General features: G+C 55.8%; 1 protein-coding gene across 1 annotated transcript; it reads right to left on the bottom strand.

The window, feature by feature from the left end:
• Window positions 1-2,743: 2,743 nt before the first annotated feature.
• Window positions 2,744-16,481, bottom strand: LOC132008696 (protein Shroom2-like). The gene is made up of 4 exons (XM_059387283.1): window positions 15,649-16,481; window positions 14,328-14,502; window positions 8,407-8,679; window positions 2,744-5,518 (listed from the first exon to the last, which is right to left on the bottom strand). The coding sequence occupies exons 1-4, from the start codon at window positions 16,479-16,481 to the stop codon at window positions 5,252-5,254; spliced, it is 1,548 nt and encodes a 515-aa protein (XP_059243266.1). The 3' UTR covers window positions 2,744-5,251.
• Window positions 16,482-16,708: the final 227 nt, after the last annotated feature.

Below are 16,708 nucleotides of genomic sequence, written 5' to 3'. Positions count from 1 at the left end.
CGCAGGGGTCTCCCGGGGGAAAAGCAGAGGCGACCTCACACCGCTCTGTGACGCACACTGTATGCCCTGCTTTGTTCGCTTGCTTGTTCAATACTCGTGGGTACAGCGAGCGCTCCCTCGTACCGGGCACCCCCAGCAGACAAGCACGGATATACGCAGCTCCCCACCGGGAGCTCTGAGGGCTGACGGCTTCGTGGGCAGGTGAGTTAGAGAAACTCAAACTGCACAAAGCGGAACAGGCGCTGGGGTCAGAAGCACACGCAGGCACGAGCCCCGAGACTCGTTCTGCTGGATCCTGTTCAGGACGGCATACTGGAACTGCACACACGGGAGCCCCCTCCCCAGAGGACACGAGAGGACTAGAGAGATACGAGGCAGGGCCTTTGGAGGAGCAAAAGGAAAACCTTGAAAACTGAAAACAAACAAACAAACTAACTTTTCCATCCTGAAGTAGCTTCAGACCTACGAAAACGTTGCGAGTGGCACAGACCTCTCCAGCCTCCACCCAAACTTGCCAAACGGAAACTGCTTACATAGCCACGGTGCGACTATCAGAAGCCAGAGATCGCTGTCCACTACAATCTCAGGACTTGCTCAGACGTCACCGCTCAGCCAGCGGATGTCCTTTTGCTGCCCGGGATGTGTCCTAGGGCCACGCATGTTTGTTTGCCGGGTCGCCTGTTTTGAGTAGCCGCTCTATCTTTTATCGTCTTGGCCCCCCTTTCGACGTGACGAAGGAAAGCAAGCAAAGAGGTGTGCTGATCAATGAAAAAACGATGTTTCCTGGCGTTGGGACCTAACAACCAAGGGTTTGTTTTCTTTTTTATTTTTGTGTCATCTTACTCTCTTTCGAGTGGGCCCCGTGTGGGGGCCCAACTGGTAAGGCTTGGCCTTGTTTTTAAAGAACTTCCCTCACTTTGGGATGCAAACTGCATCCTTCTTAGAGCCCTCCAGGGACGGCACATGTGTCCCCCTCCTGGTGCCGTCAGCCGTGTGAACACCCCTTGACATGGTCTTCACCAGGTTGGAGAACACTATCGGGCAGGCCTCGACTTTGAATTTGATGACCAGATGGAAGCCAGCGGAGCTCTACGCTTTGGTCGAATCTGCGAAAGACTCTGTCCCTGCGCTGTTCTACCATCTCTGTCCTGTCCGCCTGCCTGTCTCAGATGGCGCTGGGATGGCCATGAGCGTTTGGGGCATCTGGTGGAGAGGCAGGAGGCTAGCAATACACACTTTGGGCTTTGTGGGATGCTCAATGCATCACCTTGACTCAAGACGTACCTCGCACAAGGAACACACCGTGCGGTCGTGCACTGTCTTTCTCCTCTTTAACGGGAGATGCAGAAAACACGCTTCCAGAATGCCTGTCTTGTAGGGCACAGACGTGCGACAGAACAGCAGACAGGTCTGAAAATGGAGTGAACATCTGGGGTCCCCACGTCCCAGACTGTGTGTCAGGGTACCCCAGGGCGCTCACCCGCAAGAAGTCTGACAGGCCTGCAGCAAAGACCACACGGTCACCAGTGTGGTTCACCAGCCTGAGCATGCAAGGTCTCGGGGATAGAAACACGCACTTCGTCACCCGTGGGTGACGGGATATGGCGGCAGGATCGCAGCCCTGCAGCAGGGCGGTGACCCACAGCTGCATCTGAATTGTTCTGTTACTCCTCTCCTGACCAATTCAGAACGCAGACGCCATGACCTGAAGTAGCCCGGGCAGAGGCCAGAAGTGAAAACAAATGGGCGGTGTTCGTCCACTTTTATAAAAGCTGAACTTGTACATTTTTTCCCATTCTCAGTAAATATACACTCTGAGAAGTTTTCTTCAACAGACCCTCCCCTTCCTATCTAGCCTACAGGTCCCCAAAACCTCCTCCAGAACAGAACCTTTCTGATCCTCTGAAGCAGAGGAAGTGCACCGCTCCCGGATGGCTCTGGCAGGTCTGCTCCGGGAAGGCACTCCCCCCTGGGTGCGGACAGGATGCGGGACACCAGAGCCGCACTGCCATAGCGCTCTCCTGAACCGGCCCGACGTCTCAGCATGTGAGCTCGGCTGAGCTCCGCAGTCCTTCCCCAGTTCCAGAGGGCAACCCTCGGAGGCTCGGAGAGGCCAAGGGCTTTGCCCATGGCCACCAGGCTAGGGAGCGGCAGAGGGGGCCTTGCTCGGGGAATCTGACTTCTGGGTCCAGGACGCTGGTGTGGGAGATGGAGGCCAGCGGTGATTCGTCACACCCTGTACCCACCCTCTGGCACTTGACTTCACAGTTCCTCCCGCCCAAGCAAGGGGACAGACCCCCCCCCCCCGCCCCCGCGTTCAGCTGGGGGACTCGCTTTGACAGCGGAAGGTACACAGGCGTGACAGAACCAGGTACGTGGGAAAACAGCTTTGCGACCACGCTGGTTCTCTCACGCACCTGCCCTGGACGTCCCCAGACCAGACTGCCGGTCCCAGGAGCACGATGCCAGACACGCGGAGCAGAGGGCATCAGGATCTACGAATTCATGAGCTCCAGAGAGGCATATGCACACAATGAATTTTCACAGCTGCTTGTTACACAGCATCACGGCGGCAACAGCTAACTGATCCAGCCCGGGTCCCCGGCTTTGTCCTGACTGCAAACGGATGAGCCTGGGCTAGACTGGCACATGGCAACATATCCCCAGCCTGGGGAATCTGACCTAAGGTGAGGACGGTCTGGTTACTTACAAAAGACGTCACACAGGTAAATCGGAGACATGCTCCATTCACTCCAAGACACCATTTATTTTGTTAAAGTCAAGCAGGATGATGTGTTCAGAGGTGGTGAGTGTCGAGCATGAAGTACGTACACATTCTCCACAGTGGAAGCAGGATAAAAGCCACGGGCAGCGGCCCTGACTGAAATCCCGAAGTACAGGGCATTGCAGAGCCGAGCTATGGCCACCACCTACGAACGCCAAGGGCAGAACGTTAGCACCAGGTTGTTCTTGTATGCAGTAACATGGTATTTACAAAGTTACGTCCACCGACTCACTGGACTCTTTGGGCCCCTGCTAACCAGACATCTAAGAGGCCAACGGGAAGGGCACAGGACCGTAACGATGACATGTGCTTTGCTGAAAGCGCAGTGGAGCATTCCATATTGCTACGTATCAGAGAACGTCCTCCAGAGACCTCAAAAGGCTGGACACAGACACATAAATTCCATTATTCACATTTTACATATTTATCATCAAAATGGTTCACAATACTGTGTTTGAGGGGAAAGGATCACAGATAAAAGCTTTGTGTAAATTAAAAGCAAAATACAGTCAAATTACTGTGGTTGTCCCCGTGGGGGAGAGTGACGGAGGTCCGGGGACAGCCGGCCTCACCTTTTCTGAAGTGACCAGTTTTCACAGCAGGGACTACACCAGGAGGCCAGAAGGACACTTCATTGGCAGAATGGGCATTCTTCACGTCAGACATAGCTTAATTCGACAGGAATGACAACTTGTGAAAAGGCATTTGTCTCTTTGGCATGGCGGGGTTTCCAGGAAGAGTGTTTATTGCCTGCATGACTGAAGCCTGCCAGTTTGGACCCCTCTGTGCGGGGGCGCACACACATCCGTGCCGTGGCTCAGGAGTCCAGCTCACCCCCCGGCACAGGAAGTACAGACATCGGTCAGTTAAGACACTCATGTGCACGTGTGTTTCGGGAAGGGAACACTCTGCTGACAAAGGGACGTCCCCCCACCTGTGGGAAAACTTTCACGGCAATACGGGGAAGCGAGGATCCAGATGATCCCTTTATCAAACAAGTATCTGGATATCACCCCAACATGAAGTCATCGTGAGGTTCCCCTGCCATTTACCAGGCACCAAATCAGAGGAGCGTCTGGGAAGCAGCACAGCGGGTCGGCAGCGACGCGGATAAAACACCGGTGACAACCAAGCTGTCTGCGGGTGGACGTCGCCCCACGTGCCGGTTTGCCACGCATACCTGTGCCCTGTTCGGTGGAGCGCCAAGTTAAGTCTCTTGCCCACCTGCTAATGGGGCTGTGTGCTCTCTTGCTGTGGAGCTCTGAAAGTTCTCTGCACGGTCCAGGTCCAGATCCCTTGTCACAGACGTGACCGGCAAATCTTTTCTCCTAGTCTGTGACTTCTCCGCCGGAAACGGACAGCACGACAGTGTTTTTTGAGTGAACAGACTCTCGTTAGAATCTTGTCATTTCAACTAATGAAAAGGGCACAGAACCTATAGAATCTGTGGCCAAAGGTCAGGTTTAGGGCTTGTAGAGTCCATACGGCCTCTGAAAGGCCCTCGAGAAAAGGTTCTTACACGTAAATGGAACGGAACCCTTACACGGGATGGTCGTGGATTTAAAGAGGCAAAAGGGGACAAGAAGCCAATTATAGTCAATGACCCAGTGCACACAAAGTAAGCATTCTGGGGACAAAGGAACTTTAGAAATAATCTCCCGGTCTCAGGAAAAAGACTTCTAGCAAGCACATCACACTACGGGACACACTATGAACTGAGTAATTTCTCTTTGCAAGGAAACACCCCTTGAACCGGGATACCAGGACTGAAACTATCTGCTCTGTGCCTGTGTTTTACAGCATGCACGTTACTTCTCGAAGTGGTGATTTCAGAATGAGTGAACCCAACACGTCGGTGACTCGTTCCACGGTTGGTTTTTAACCACTTGGAAATGATTCACCTTTCCAAAATGTGAATGCATGAGCATCACAGATCATCACAGTTTTTGCTGGGGGACAAGGAAGTAGGACAATGAATGGTCCGCACCACCTGACCAACGGGGAGGACACGTGGCAGCCCATGCTTTGGATGAACCACAGGACAAGACGTGCGCCAGGGTCTCCCCTCTCATGCACCTCACGGGCTCGCTCGGCTGGCTTCCCGAGCGGCTGCTTCAGGACGGGAAGGTGAGAGGAAGGGCAGACCCACCTGTGGAAACGACCCCTTGCATGCACCACGCGGCGGGAGCCCACACTCCGGACTGCACCAAGTCGCCCTCCGCCACGACCGTGACTTGCAAAGGAAAGATGGCTAACGGGGAGACATTCTGTGGCGCTCTCAAAAGGGGAACCAAAATATTAAATAGACCATCGCAAACACACACAGAGTTATTGCTTTCCTAACAGCCGTTTTGCTACCGGAGGATTTGCGCTCCAGGAGACAGAGACAGGCTGGGGTTCCTACTCGCCTCCTCGGGAACGGGGCGCCCGGCGCCAGCTTCCGTCCTCCGCCAGGGAGGGCTCCCCTTATTTGGCTCTTTCGGGCTGGAGGCTGTCGAACAGGCACTTCAGCTGCTCCTCCCCCAGGTGTATCTTGTCCTCCAGTTCGCGCTGCTCGATGATGAGAGCCGACTTCATCTTCACGAAGTGCTCGTAGTCGGCCAGGCTCTCCTCGCTCAGGTAGCTGGCCAGGATGTCGAGCACGACGCGCTCCCGGCGGTCCAGGTTCTCCTTCAGCTCCTTGGCATCCTCGTGCTGCTGGATGAGCATCCGCTGCTTCTCGAGCAGTGACTGCTGCGGAGAGAGAGAAACAAGCCCGCTGAGGAGCGGGGCTAGAGCAGGGCTCCGGCCGACAGCCCGACGGTGCCGGCGAGTCGGGGGCTGGGACAGCCAAGACAGCGACCGGAGATCACACAGGGGCTGGGACACACAGGCTGGGGGCTGGAGACTGGGATCCGCAGGACGGGGGCCAACGCGCTGGGAGGCCACGGCGGGCCCCAAGCCCCGCCCGCCTGTAAGCACCCCCAGGCCTGTCCCGCTTCCACTTCTTCCCACGGGCCGTGGCCTTGAATGGCTCAGAGAAACAGCCGGGATGAGAAGAGCGGTCCAGACACCGACAACTACAGAATTCCGAGAAGCTCGAGAGCTGTGACGGACTTAGGGATGCCAGGTGGGCCGCAGGCCTCTCTGTGACAAGACTATGGGGAAGTCAGCGAAAGGAAGAAATTCTTAAGAACTCCCAGAGCAGGAGCCTGCCCACTTCTGGCAGGAGGAGCCTCTGTGCAAACTTGCCGAAGGATGCGGTGAGGGAGCGAGGACAGGCAGAAGAGACAGGGCGACAGGGGACACTCCCTGGGGGGCACAGACAACCCCATTCCCAAAACGTAGCCCTCACAGTCACTCTCTGCTTATGAAACACACACGAACCAACCCGACCCCCTTCGAGATTAATGAAAACTAAGAAGGGAAGCTCCGAGCACATTCCGCAGTGTCTCCGAAGGCCAACGAGGGAGGCAGGGATTCAACTCCCTGGTGTGACTATCACGTGGCCACCAGGACAGCCCCTACGGTATTCCGCCACTTTGTGTCTTGGCCACGGACCGTTCCCGACAGCTGCGCACGAGCGTCAGGGACATGGCAGCGCTTTGCAAAAGTGCCCAGGCACAGGGACAGCGCTGGGACGCAGCCCGGACCCCACTGCGTGCAGGGCCTCCCGCCCACTCCTGTGGGACACCTCCATCTCCACGTCAAACTAATGTTCGGGGAGTTTTCACGGAAGGAGGGGAGGCAAAGCAATCGGTCCCAATGCAAAGGAAAACAGATGTCAACTGGTTCTAGAAGTCTGCTTGGGCTGTTAATGCCATCTGGGCTGACCGGTGACAGGAAGCTGCAGAGATTTCGGGGGAGGACCCGACGTGTTCGCATCGACCCACGTACTCAATTTCTAACTGCAAAGATGGAGGGAGACTTGTAAAACCTCCCTCCATGTCTTCTAAATGGTGACCATACCCGTGTCTGAGAACCTTGGCTTCCCCAAGCTGCGGCTGCCTGACAGACTCTCCTCCGCTGGCAGTGTTGCTGGGCACTGGAGCACTGCACTGCACCTGGCCGGGCCAATGAGACCCCGCGTTCAGAAGACCCCTGCGACGCAGTGAGGGCTGCTGACGCACGCTCCCTACAGAGCCCGATATCCGGGAGGACCATGGCCATGGTCCTTAGTGCTATGACTCTTTCTAGCATCTGCTCAACTTTTTAAAGTTTTATTTATTTATTTGATAGACGGAGATCACAAGTAGGCAGAGAAGCAGGCAGAGAGAGAGGAGGAAGCAGGCTCCCAGCCAAGCAGAGAGCCCAATGCGGGCCTCAATCCCAGGACCCTGGGATCATGACCTGAGCCGAAGGCAGAGGCTTTAACCCACTGAGCCACCCAGGCGCCCTACTCAACTTTTCTAAAGAAGACTTTTTTTTATTCATTTGAGACAGCACAAGCAGAGGCAGAGGCAGAGGGGGAAGCAGAATCCCCACTGAGCAGGGAGCCCGACTCCGGGCTCGATCCCAGGACCCCGGGATCATGACCTGAGCCGAAGGCAGAGGCTTAACCCACTGAAACCCCCAGGCACCTCTATCATCCCTGAATTCTATATGAAGTCTCTGTTGTACACACAGAGAGGGAAAGATGGATTAAAATGGGCTGAGCTGCAAAGACCACACTACCTTTTCCCTCAAATTAATACCTGAGAACATTGCAATTACATATAAATAAATCTGTTTCCTATTTATGTTATTTTCCTGTTTCTAGATAGACCTGGAGAAGACGGGCAAGACAGAAACACGGAATCTGAACACCACCCAAGGGTTTCAGTTGTTTAAATGCTCCTATAGCACGTTCAAATGGTGGTTACTAAGCACTCAGCGAGGCCCAGAGCTACAACAGTCTGAAAGCCACACTCCGGAAGATTTACGCGGCCGACACCCTCTCACGGGGAGTACGGGAGAGGGCTGCCTCTTCTGCCTCCCTTTCAGAGAAGTTAAGGCGTCTTATCAATATTCAAGATGACCATCTGAGGACCTACCAAAAAACCAAACTCAATGTTTTACTGGTATTTGACCCAGGAAGGAAAGGCAGCAAAGCAGACATGACTTCCTGTGTCTTGCATGTCAGAAACACACAGAAACCCACTAACAGACATGCTCCAAGCTGCACACCTCGAGAAAGGGAGGAAAGGCGGGCAAGGCCGCTGGCTCTTTCCAGACTGCCGTGTGCGCTCCCGTTAAAAGCAGCAACGACAGCGAATTCCATGACCACCGAGTGCTTGTAACTTGTCAGAGCTGCTGAGCTCCACTTCCGCGTGGTCAAGTGGAAAAGATAATGTCCAAGGGAAAGACCGTGATCAGGAAAGATCCCTGGAAGCGAATGGAAAGGCGCCACAGAGAAGCCACAGTTGCCACAGTTCTTCCCCAACAGCACGGCAGCACGGCAGCCCTGCCGCCCAGCGACAGCGGTGCTCAAGGCCCCGTGCACCCTGGCAGCACCTGTCCGTGGCATTTCTACGGAAGGAGATGGAGAGCCCCGGGCGCGCTGCCTAGGAACTGCGTGAGGCTTCCTGGCGGGAACTCCTGGCACCCCACACACGACCTGCCCACGGGCCCCCCAATGTCCAGCTCAGACACGCTGTACCTACCCTGTCACCAGGAGAAGTGCTGTCATCCAAATTATTGAGAGCATTTTCCACGCGGGCCAGGCGGCCGGACAGTGACAGCAGGAGGTTCACCACTTTGTCCAGGTCCCCGATGAACATCCGGAACTTGTCAAACTCGTTGGGTTTGCAGACGTCTTTGGCAATGGCCTCCACCTCGTCCCCAAGTGCACTGTTGGCCTGGATGTCCTCCAGCAGGCTCTCCCGGGCCTCCCGCAGCACCTGCAGCTTGCGACTGATGCTCTCGATGAGCTCCTGCTGTGGGAACAGGGGAGGCGTGCGAGCGCTCACCAGGGTGGTCCTGGCCCAGCCCCTCCAGCCACGGTGGCAGTCCGTGGTCTCACCTAAGCGGCCTGAGTGGAATTCAGCCGAACTCAGTAAGAGTTCATTTTGCATCAAACGAGAGAGGATTTATGAGGCCAGGAGACAAGTGACAGCTCCTGGTGACATTCCTGGCAGTTCACTGAGAACTAAAACGAACTACCTGCTCTCATCCTCTGGGTGTCCTCGGAGACACACTGCAGGCGGCCCCCCGGGGCTCCTCAAGGTTCCCTCGTTTCACCCTTTACCTCTGCCAGCACTCTCGGGGCCCACGTGACACTCTGTGCTTCATACTTTGGAACTTTCCAATTCATTTATTTATTTTTAAAGACTTCTTTTCTTTATGTGAGAGAAAGAGAGGGAGAGAAGCAGATTCCCCACGGAGCAGGGAGCCTGATGCAGGGCTCAATCCCAGGACCCTGGGATCATGATCTGAGCTGAAGGCAGATGCTTCATTGACAGACCCACTTAGGCGTCCCCGGAATTTTCCAATTTAAAGACTTGCATGTGCAGAAGCTACTGAGTCTCACGCCCAGAACTAAGCTGCATGATTAAAAAGTATGCTCTAGGGGCACCTGGGTGGCTCAGTGGGTTAAGCCGCTGCCTTCGGCTCAGGTCATGATCTCAGGGTCCTGGGATTGAGCCCCACATCGGGGCTACTTGTGTCTCTCTGTGTGTGAAATAAATAAAAAATCTTAGAAAAAAAGAAAAAGATTCTTTAAAAAAAAAAATATGTTCTACACGGAATGAGCAATTTAAAGTTAAAACAAATAAACGGCTGTCAGTAAAATGCAAAGTCCTTGAGAGACACCTGAGTTGAATATGGCCAAAGTGCAAATTACTCATTTTTTTTCATATGGTGAAATCCACATAACACAATTGGCTGTTTTACCCATTTTGTAACAGTTTTTTTTTTAAGATTTTATTTATTTATTTGATAGAGAGAGATCACAAGTAGATGGAGAGGCAGGCAGAGAGAGAGAGAGAGAGAGATGGAAGCAGGCTCCCTGCTGAGCAGAGAGCCCGACGTGGGACTCGATCCCAGGACCCTGAGATCATGACCCGAGCTGAAGGCAGCGGCCTAACCCACTGAGCCACCCAGGCGCCCTGTTTTACCCATTTTGAAGCGTGCCGCTCTGTGGCCCGAAGTATGTCCATGTGCTTGGGCGGCCATCGCCACCACAACTTTCTCGTGTGGCCCAACTGAAGCTCAGACCCTTCAACACCAACCCCCCATGCTGCTCTCCCACATCCCTTTACATGATTATTTTGTAAACGACAAACATAAAAACATCTACGTGTTTTTATCTAAGCCCTTCCAAGGTGATGCACCCCATGGTCCGCCGTGAGCGGCAAACGTGATCCGCCTCCTGCCCCACCTGGGGAGAATCCCAGGGATGGCTCTTCAGGAGCCCTGACTGGGAAAAACCACTTTGTGATGATCACGGGCATCTCTCTGCCACCAGGTCCACCAAGAGCCGAACCTGGTGAGTTCTGAGAGCCACCGTGCCACCAGCATGACTCTGGCTGACCCCGATAGAGTCTGAGAACCAACGCAGCGGTCAAGGGTATGAACCCAAGTGAAGACAGTATCATCTCAACAGTCAAGTCCACTTAGGATTTTTAGCTCACTCTGCTGTCATAAGTGACACTATGTGTACAAAGCAGACGTGTGGAAGTCACCTGAGCCGCTGCCCCTCGTCCTGGGGCCTTTTACCAACTGTGACCCCCGAAGGAGCCTGCAGAACGCGGGAGAGAAGTCTCTGCAGCCCCACGTCCACGGCTCCAAAGGAACAGGCACCCCGGCCTGGAGGGCCGACTGAAGGCCGAGTGAATTCCCTGCCCGTGACGCGGCCGTCGGCAGCCCCCTGGGGTGGCCCACACTCAGCAGGTGTCAGCGACACCCGGGGTGCGCGGGGAGAAGCCGCCCCACTGAACACACGACAGGCAGGCCCAAAGCGCCGGTCCCGATGACTATACCGGTGGGAAAAATCCACACACATGGATAAAAATAAGCGCCCGGATGCGAAAGCCACAGCCTTTCGTCAGAGCTGCCCACGATGCTAAGGCAGGCATTTTCGTCCCTTGGGCAGTTAAAAGCATATGTGTCTACACGTGGTTGATGCTCCGAGTGTGGGCATCTGAGCGGGCCCCGGGCTTGCGTCTCCGCGCACCTCGCTATCTGGGGACGTGCTTTACGTGGACCTGGAATCCCACAGCTAAGATGGCTTTTTGGCAGATATCCATGACTTGAGGGAAAAGCACAGAATAAATTACGGGGATTATGGGGGAAGAAAACTTTCCAAATTCTTGCCTGAAGCCAGTGCGAACCGGAATGAACACCTCGGGAAATGCAGAGGGCCGTGCGTGTATGAGGAGGCCCGGCCGCTGTGACCGGTGGTCCTCCACTGTCACTATTCTTCAGCAATTATCGTACCGCAGACCGCATGCCGACGCACGAAAACGTGCCTTCAAACCTGCAGTACCAGCTGAGCTAACGTGAAACTGGGCATTCTGGAAGGAGCCCAAATTCCTTTGATTCCTTCATATGTCTTGCATAAGGTTTTATTAGAAACACCCTCCCCTTCCTCCTTAAAGGGACACTAAAAGCACAGACACTGACTTTCAAAGACCTTGGACGAGGCCTGGCGCAGGCAGCACGGGAACCACTCACTCAGCACCAGCCCGGGTACGGTGGGCCTCACCGGCCGCACCAGCCGAGCCTCGCACCAGCCCCTCGGCTCATGTTCCGCAGCCCGCGGCACTCAGGGAGCCTGGGAGAGCGACACAGTGGAGGCCAGTCCAGTCCCTGGGGCTCACAGCAGGGGCAACGCTGCCTCTTACCTCTATTCGGATGGCCCCAGACACCTAACTTGGTCCCACTCCGTGGAAAAATGACGCCTTTTCTCTCTGGGCATTGCACCCACCTCTTGCGTTCAGGGAAAAGCCCTCAGAGAGTCTCGACGTTGACCCGTGGGTTTGTGTGGTTCTGAAGAACCCCGCGAGTCAACCAGGGCACCCTCGGAGCAGTCAGCCTCAGCCGCCCCAGGGACAAACATGTATTTATTAGCCTTGATGGAATAATGCTTCCAGCCGGACACCGGAGTTCTCCTCTGCCTGCCTGCGTGGGGCCTTCCGCTCTCTCCTGCTTGTGTCCTAGTCTTCCCCTAAAACACGGGGTCACCCGCTCTGGCACTCGGTTCTGGGAGCACACAGGACCCTGGGATCATGACCTGAGCCAAAGGCAGATGCTCAACTGACTGAGTCACCCAGGAGCCCCACAGGGATGTACCTCAATCCCGAAGCAGCCACCTGTGGGAAGGGGGTGCCCTAGTGCCTCGCACCTCCCAAGAGTAAAACGAGAAAGCGCCACAGAGACGAGGGGAGTAGGACACAGCATGCCGTGCAGCACCCCAGGGCATGTCGTGGACCACACTGTCCTCCACATCCAGCACCAGGACTGAATCAGAATCGGGCAGAGTGTATATTTTTCTCTAGTTTTAGGAGCAGGAAAAACATTTTTGATTCTTTATTTAAAAACAACAACAGAAAATGCATCCCTAAGCCTGATACAGGGCCTCTAAAAGGCATAGGACCAAAATGCTTATCTTTCATTTCCCTCAACTTGATGAACCAAAAAGCGACCATTTCTCAAACTGAAAGTAATTTTCTTTTATGCACGGACCATGATATTTTTTCTATTATATCTGAAATTATATATCTATTATATCAATATAGATATATCGATATATCTATTATATCGACCAGTGGTATTTTTAAACCACTAATGATACAAGCAGACTTCCAGCAAAACCTTTTGCAAAGACTTTTGTTAAAAAAAAAAAAAAGGGGGTGGGAATTTTTTTAATGAAAGCTCTTTTCTAAAACAGGAAGCATAGAGAAAACATTCACAGAATGCTGGTCCCCTCCTTTTCTTTTCCTACGATGACTGACACAGGCCCCAGCCCCTGGAATAAACAGCATATGGTCTCCTCCGAGGCAGACCTTTGGCACTCCCCCCACCGCTTAATGCGGAGGCCTTCCTAACAAAAACCCAGGTCGTCCCCTGGATGGCACCGGTCTGGCATGCCAACACATCACGAAGATTGAAGGCTAATACAGTGGTGCTGACACTGACCCTGACGGCAGTAATTCTGTCCCTAGTATGACCTCATGGACACTCACTCGTCCCCGACCTCACGCCCACGTCATCTCCAATCCTCCATTCCCCGTCCACACAGCGCCCGCCGCTGGCCCCTGCTGCTTCTCCAACATGTCGTGAGGCTCCTGCTCAGGACTCAGCACTGGCAGCCACCCCCCCCAGGGCACACAGACGTCCACACGGCTTTCCCTCACACACCACCGGGTCACTGTCCAGTCCTCACCTCCTCGGGCCCCCTGTGGAACCGCATTCCTTTGTTGGCTCCGTCCCTCCAGCCTGCTGAACTCTCTCACTGTCCAACATACTACGTGACGGCTCGCCAGAGTCCTTCCCTAATGGGCCCAACAGCGAAGACCTCCGACCCTACAGGCCGCGCGGTCGGGGCAACCACTCACGTCTGCGGCTCCGGGTGGTGTGGAGGCCAGCGGAGCGCAGAGCCCGACAGATCCGTGTGGCCATGTTTCTGTGAAACGGGTCTTATCGAAGCAGGAGGCGGGCCGTGTGTGGTCCACAGCCGAGAGTGTGCTGAGCCCGGACCGCACTCGGGTTTTTGTGCTGATCGTAAGCTCCCCCTCTGGCAAGGCGGGATTCCATTCCGTTTCGTCTATGGTTGTATCCCCAAATGCCGGAGGGGTTCTCTGAGTTAACAAGCGGTGCTTTTTGGCTTGACAAAGCACTTGACACCTACTGCTGGGATTATGATCTGCTGGTGAAGGCTCTAGAATTTGATATTCCAACAGTACGTGTGACTTACTGCAGCTCACAGAGTGAGGTCCCTAGATACTATTTTTACTTATTATTTTTAAAAGATTTTATTTATTTGAGAAAAAGACAGAATACACAAGGAGGGAGAGCAGCAGAGGGAGAGGCAGACCTCCCACTGACTAACGTGCCTGATGCGGGACTTGATCTCAGAACCCTGGGATCATGACCTGAGCCACATGCAGATGCTGAACCGAATGAGCTCCCCAGGAGCTCCAAGTCCTTAGATTTCAAATGGGAGAGAAGAGATGCATCCACTGAACTTTCACTGAGAGTGGTACCCACTTAATATGACTTTGCATCTTACTATGTAAGTTGGTGAAGGGGGCTCCTGGGCGGCTCAGCGAGTTACACGTCTGCCTTTGGCTCAGGTCATGATCCCAGAGTCCCAGGACCAAATCCTGCATCCAGCTCCCTGCGTACTGCGGAGTCTGCTTCCCCCACTACCCCTCTTCTCTCTCCTGCTCTAAATAAATAAATAAAATCTTTAAAAAAAATGGTAAAGAAACTGTGAGGAATTTTAGACAAGACTAACTTAGCCAGGAAGGGCTTCATACTATTGCCCCGGATGTCACCATCCCGCACAGAAACGGACCACACACGGCCGTGCACACGTGGTGCAGGGCCATGCCACGCGGTCACTGACGACGGGCTCTCCTACCTTCTTCACGGCCAGGTCGTGGTCCACGTCACTCCCTGCGTCGTCTTCCGGCTCCTGCTGCTGCTCCTGTAGGTCCTTCATCTTAATCAGCAGCTCTGCCTTGGGGGCCGACGTGCTGTAGTAGGTGGAGTTGGTCGCTAGGGACATGGCCGCGGGCACACCCGGCTCCTCTCTCCTGGGGAACAAGGTCAGAGCTTCAGTTGGCTGTGACTCCACGCCAGACGCCCCCCGCCAGCCCACGGTCTGCTCTGTGACAAGCAAATGGTGCTGCGAGACCGCTGAAGGGGGGCCGGCAGTAGGCAACAACGTTAGAACTAAACAGTATGTCGCCAGAGGGCTGCTCCAAGCCTACACAATGCTGTTTTTTTAAAAAGGGGAAAAGTCCAATAAACAGGGATGTCTAAAAATCTCCACGCAGGAGAGAAGGGAGCAGCGGGAGAGTTCTGGCCGGGGGCCTGAGCTCTACAGGGAGCATGTGCGTGCAGCTAACTGTAAGCAGGGCCCCGAGGTCCCCAGTGCAACCTGCGCCTCTCTGTGTGCCGCCACGTCCCAGCCCCCGGCTCGGGCCCTCCTAATCTGCTCTGTCCTTCTGTCCTGCGTTTCCCTGGAGCGCCCAGCTACTGTCCGTGCAGGGTGCTTCCAGAGACAGCGGACACCAGCAGGACAGGTGCGACGGCACACGCCCATGCAGACGGCCCGCAAATGAAGCCAGCTGCAAAGGACAGTGTCCCAATGCCACGGCAACGCACCCGCTCGCTGCGCTCCGTAACCAGGAGCACAAAGCCTCCTCTGTCACCGCGGCCATCTGGAGCCTTCAGGACGGACATGTGGAGCCTTCTCTGCTACGGGGGAGCCCTGGGCAGGGAAGGGTGGGGACAGCCTCCCTGGTCTCCACCCACAGGGTGCCGGCAGGACCTCCCAGGTGTGACAAGTAAACACGTTGTGGACATTGCCAACTGTCCCCTGGAGGAAGACAGCGTCCCAGCTGAGAGGCGCTGTCCTCACAGAGAGGAGCCTGTGGACGTCATCCCGAAGCCCACAGGCCTGAAGCCAGGAATGCATGGGAGCTGTGGTAGTGTCACAGCTTCACCGGCCCCCAGCTGGCATCCTCAGGGACGGGCCTCCGGGGCTCTTCGGGAAGGGTCACCCAACAGCCAACGTGGGCTGCAGCATGGGGCAGTGCTTCTGAAAATGGGCTCCTCGAAGGCAACCACGAGAACAGATGCACGGGGCAGCCCCGGCCCCCTGCAGCCCGGAGCCCCGGAGACGGCGGAAGCTGGGAGGTAAGAGGCCTGCCGCAGCCCGCCGCTTCCACACTCACTTCTCGTCGGCGCCTCTCGGAGACGGGACTTTGGGCAGCAGCTTACGGCGCTGCTGGGCTTCCTCCAGCAGGTGCTCGTCTTTGGGGAAGATGCCCTCCATGAGGTCCATGGTGGTCCTCATCTTCACACCGGGGTCCAGGATCTCGGCCAGGGACCGGTCCTTCCCCACGATCTCCCGGGCCAGCTCCTCTGACTTCAGGTCCTCGGCCGTCCTCTCTTTGGCTCTCAAGTAGCTGAGGCCGGAGGGGGAGGCCCCGCCGTCCTTGGCGCCAGGCGTGGGGGCGCTGGGGCGCGGGGGCTCGGGCTCAGCGTCCTCCCGGCTGTAGAGGCAGAAGCGCGAGTAGGACTGCTCGGACGTGCGGAGCGTCTTGATCTGGTCCTTCTCCAGCCCGCTGGGCAGCACGGGCAGCTCGGCGGCACGGGCCAGGCTCTGGCGGCTCTCCTTCTCGGGCCGGCTCTCTGAGTGCACGATCTTGACGGGCACCCTCTTCACCGTGCCGCTGCCGTCCGCCACCCGCTCGATCCTGGAAAGAGAAGAGCCGTGAGCTGACGACACCGGGTGAGCCCCGGCACAGACGGCTACGCAGGGCCGATACCGGCGGGCCCCTCGCCTGCCCGGACGGCTGGGGGACGTGCGGCCACCGTGGTGACGGGAGCCTCTGTGATCCCCCGACCCAGGACTGGGAGTGGAGGCTGCGGAGGTCCCATTTCCTGACCCCAAGTGTCTGGGCACCTTCCACTTTCCAATCACGCACACACCTCCCAACACTGGAGTCGGGGCGGACTCACTGAGGCAGGTGGCGGACCTCTCTTCGCGGCTGGTCATCGCCATCCGCTAGACCTGTGCAGGTGCGTCTTCCGTGGGCAGGGCAGCCCGCAACAAGCAGCCTTCCTTGGCAGCCTCCAAGCGGGGCCCGCGGACAGACTTCCTGACGGGGCGGCTACGTGTGGAGCGGACACTGAGCACCCGCCGCCGCTGGCCCTAGCGTGAGCCTCCCCCTGGGCCGTGCGCTTGCGCTGCCGCCCACCACCGGCCTCCCATTGCTCAGCGCTGCAAGC

Source organism: Mustela nigripes, unplaced genomic scaffold (genome assembly GCF_022355385.1).
Source record: "Mustela nigripes isolate SB6536 unplaced genomic scaffold, MUSNIG.SB6536 HiC_scaffold_683, whole genome shotgun sequence".
NCBI classification, from domain to species: domain Eukaryota; kingdom Metazoa; phylum Chordata; class Mammalia; order Carnivora; family Mustelidae; genus Mustela; species Mustela nigripes.
The sequence above is the reverse complement of the archived record's forward strand: the minus strand, read 5'-3'. Positions and strand labels throughout refer to the sequence as shown.

Coding starts and splice junctions, on each gene's coding strand:
- LOC132008696 (XM_059387283.1), bottom strand. CDS start 16,481: ATGGCGATGACCAGCCGCGAAGAGAGGTCCGCCACCTGCCTCAGTGAG. Junction 14,503..15,648: donor CCGAGAGGCGCCGACGAGAA/GTGAGTGTGGAA, acceptor CTTGTTCCCCAG/GAGAGAGGAGCCGGGTGTGC. Junction 8,680..14,327: donor ACGACCTGGCCGTGAAGAAG/GTAGGAGAGCCC, acceptor CTGTTCCCACAG/CAGGAGCTCATCGAGAGCAT.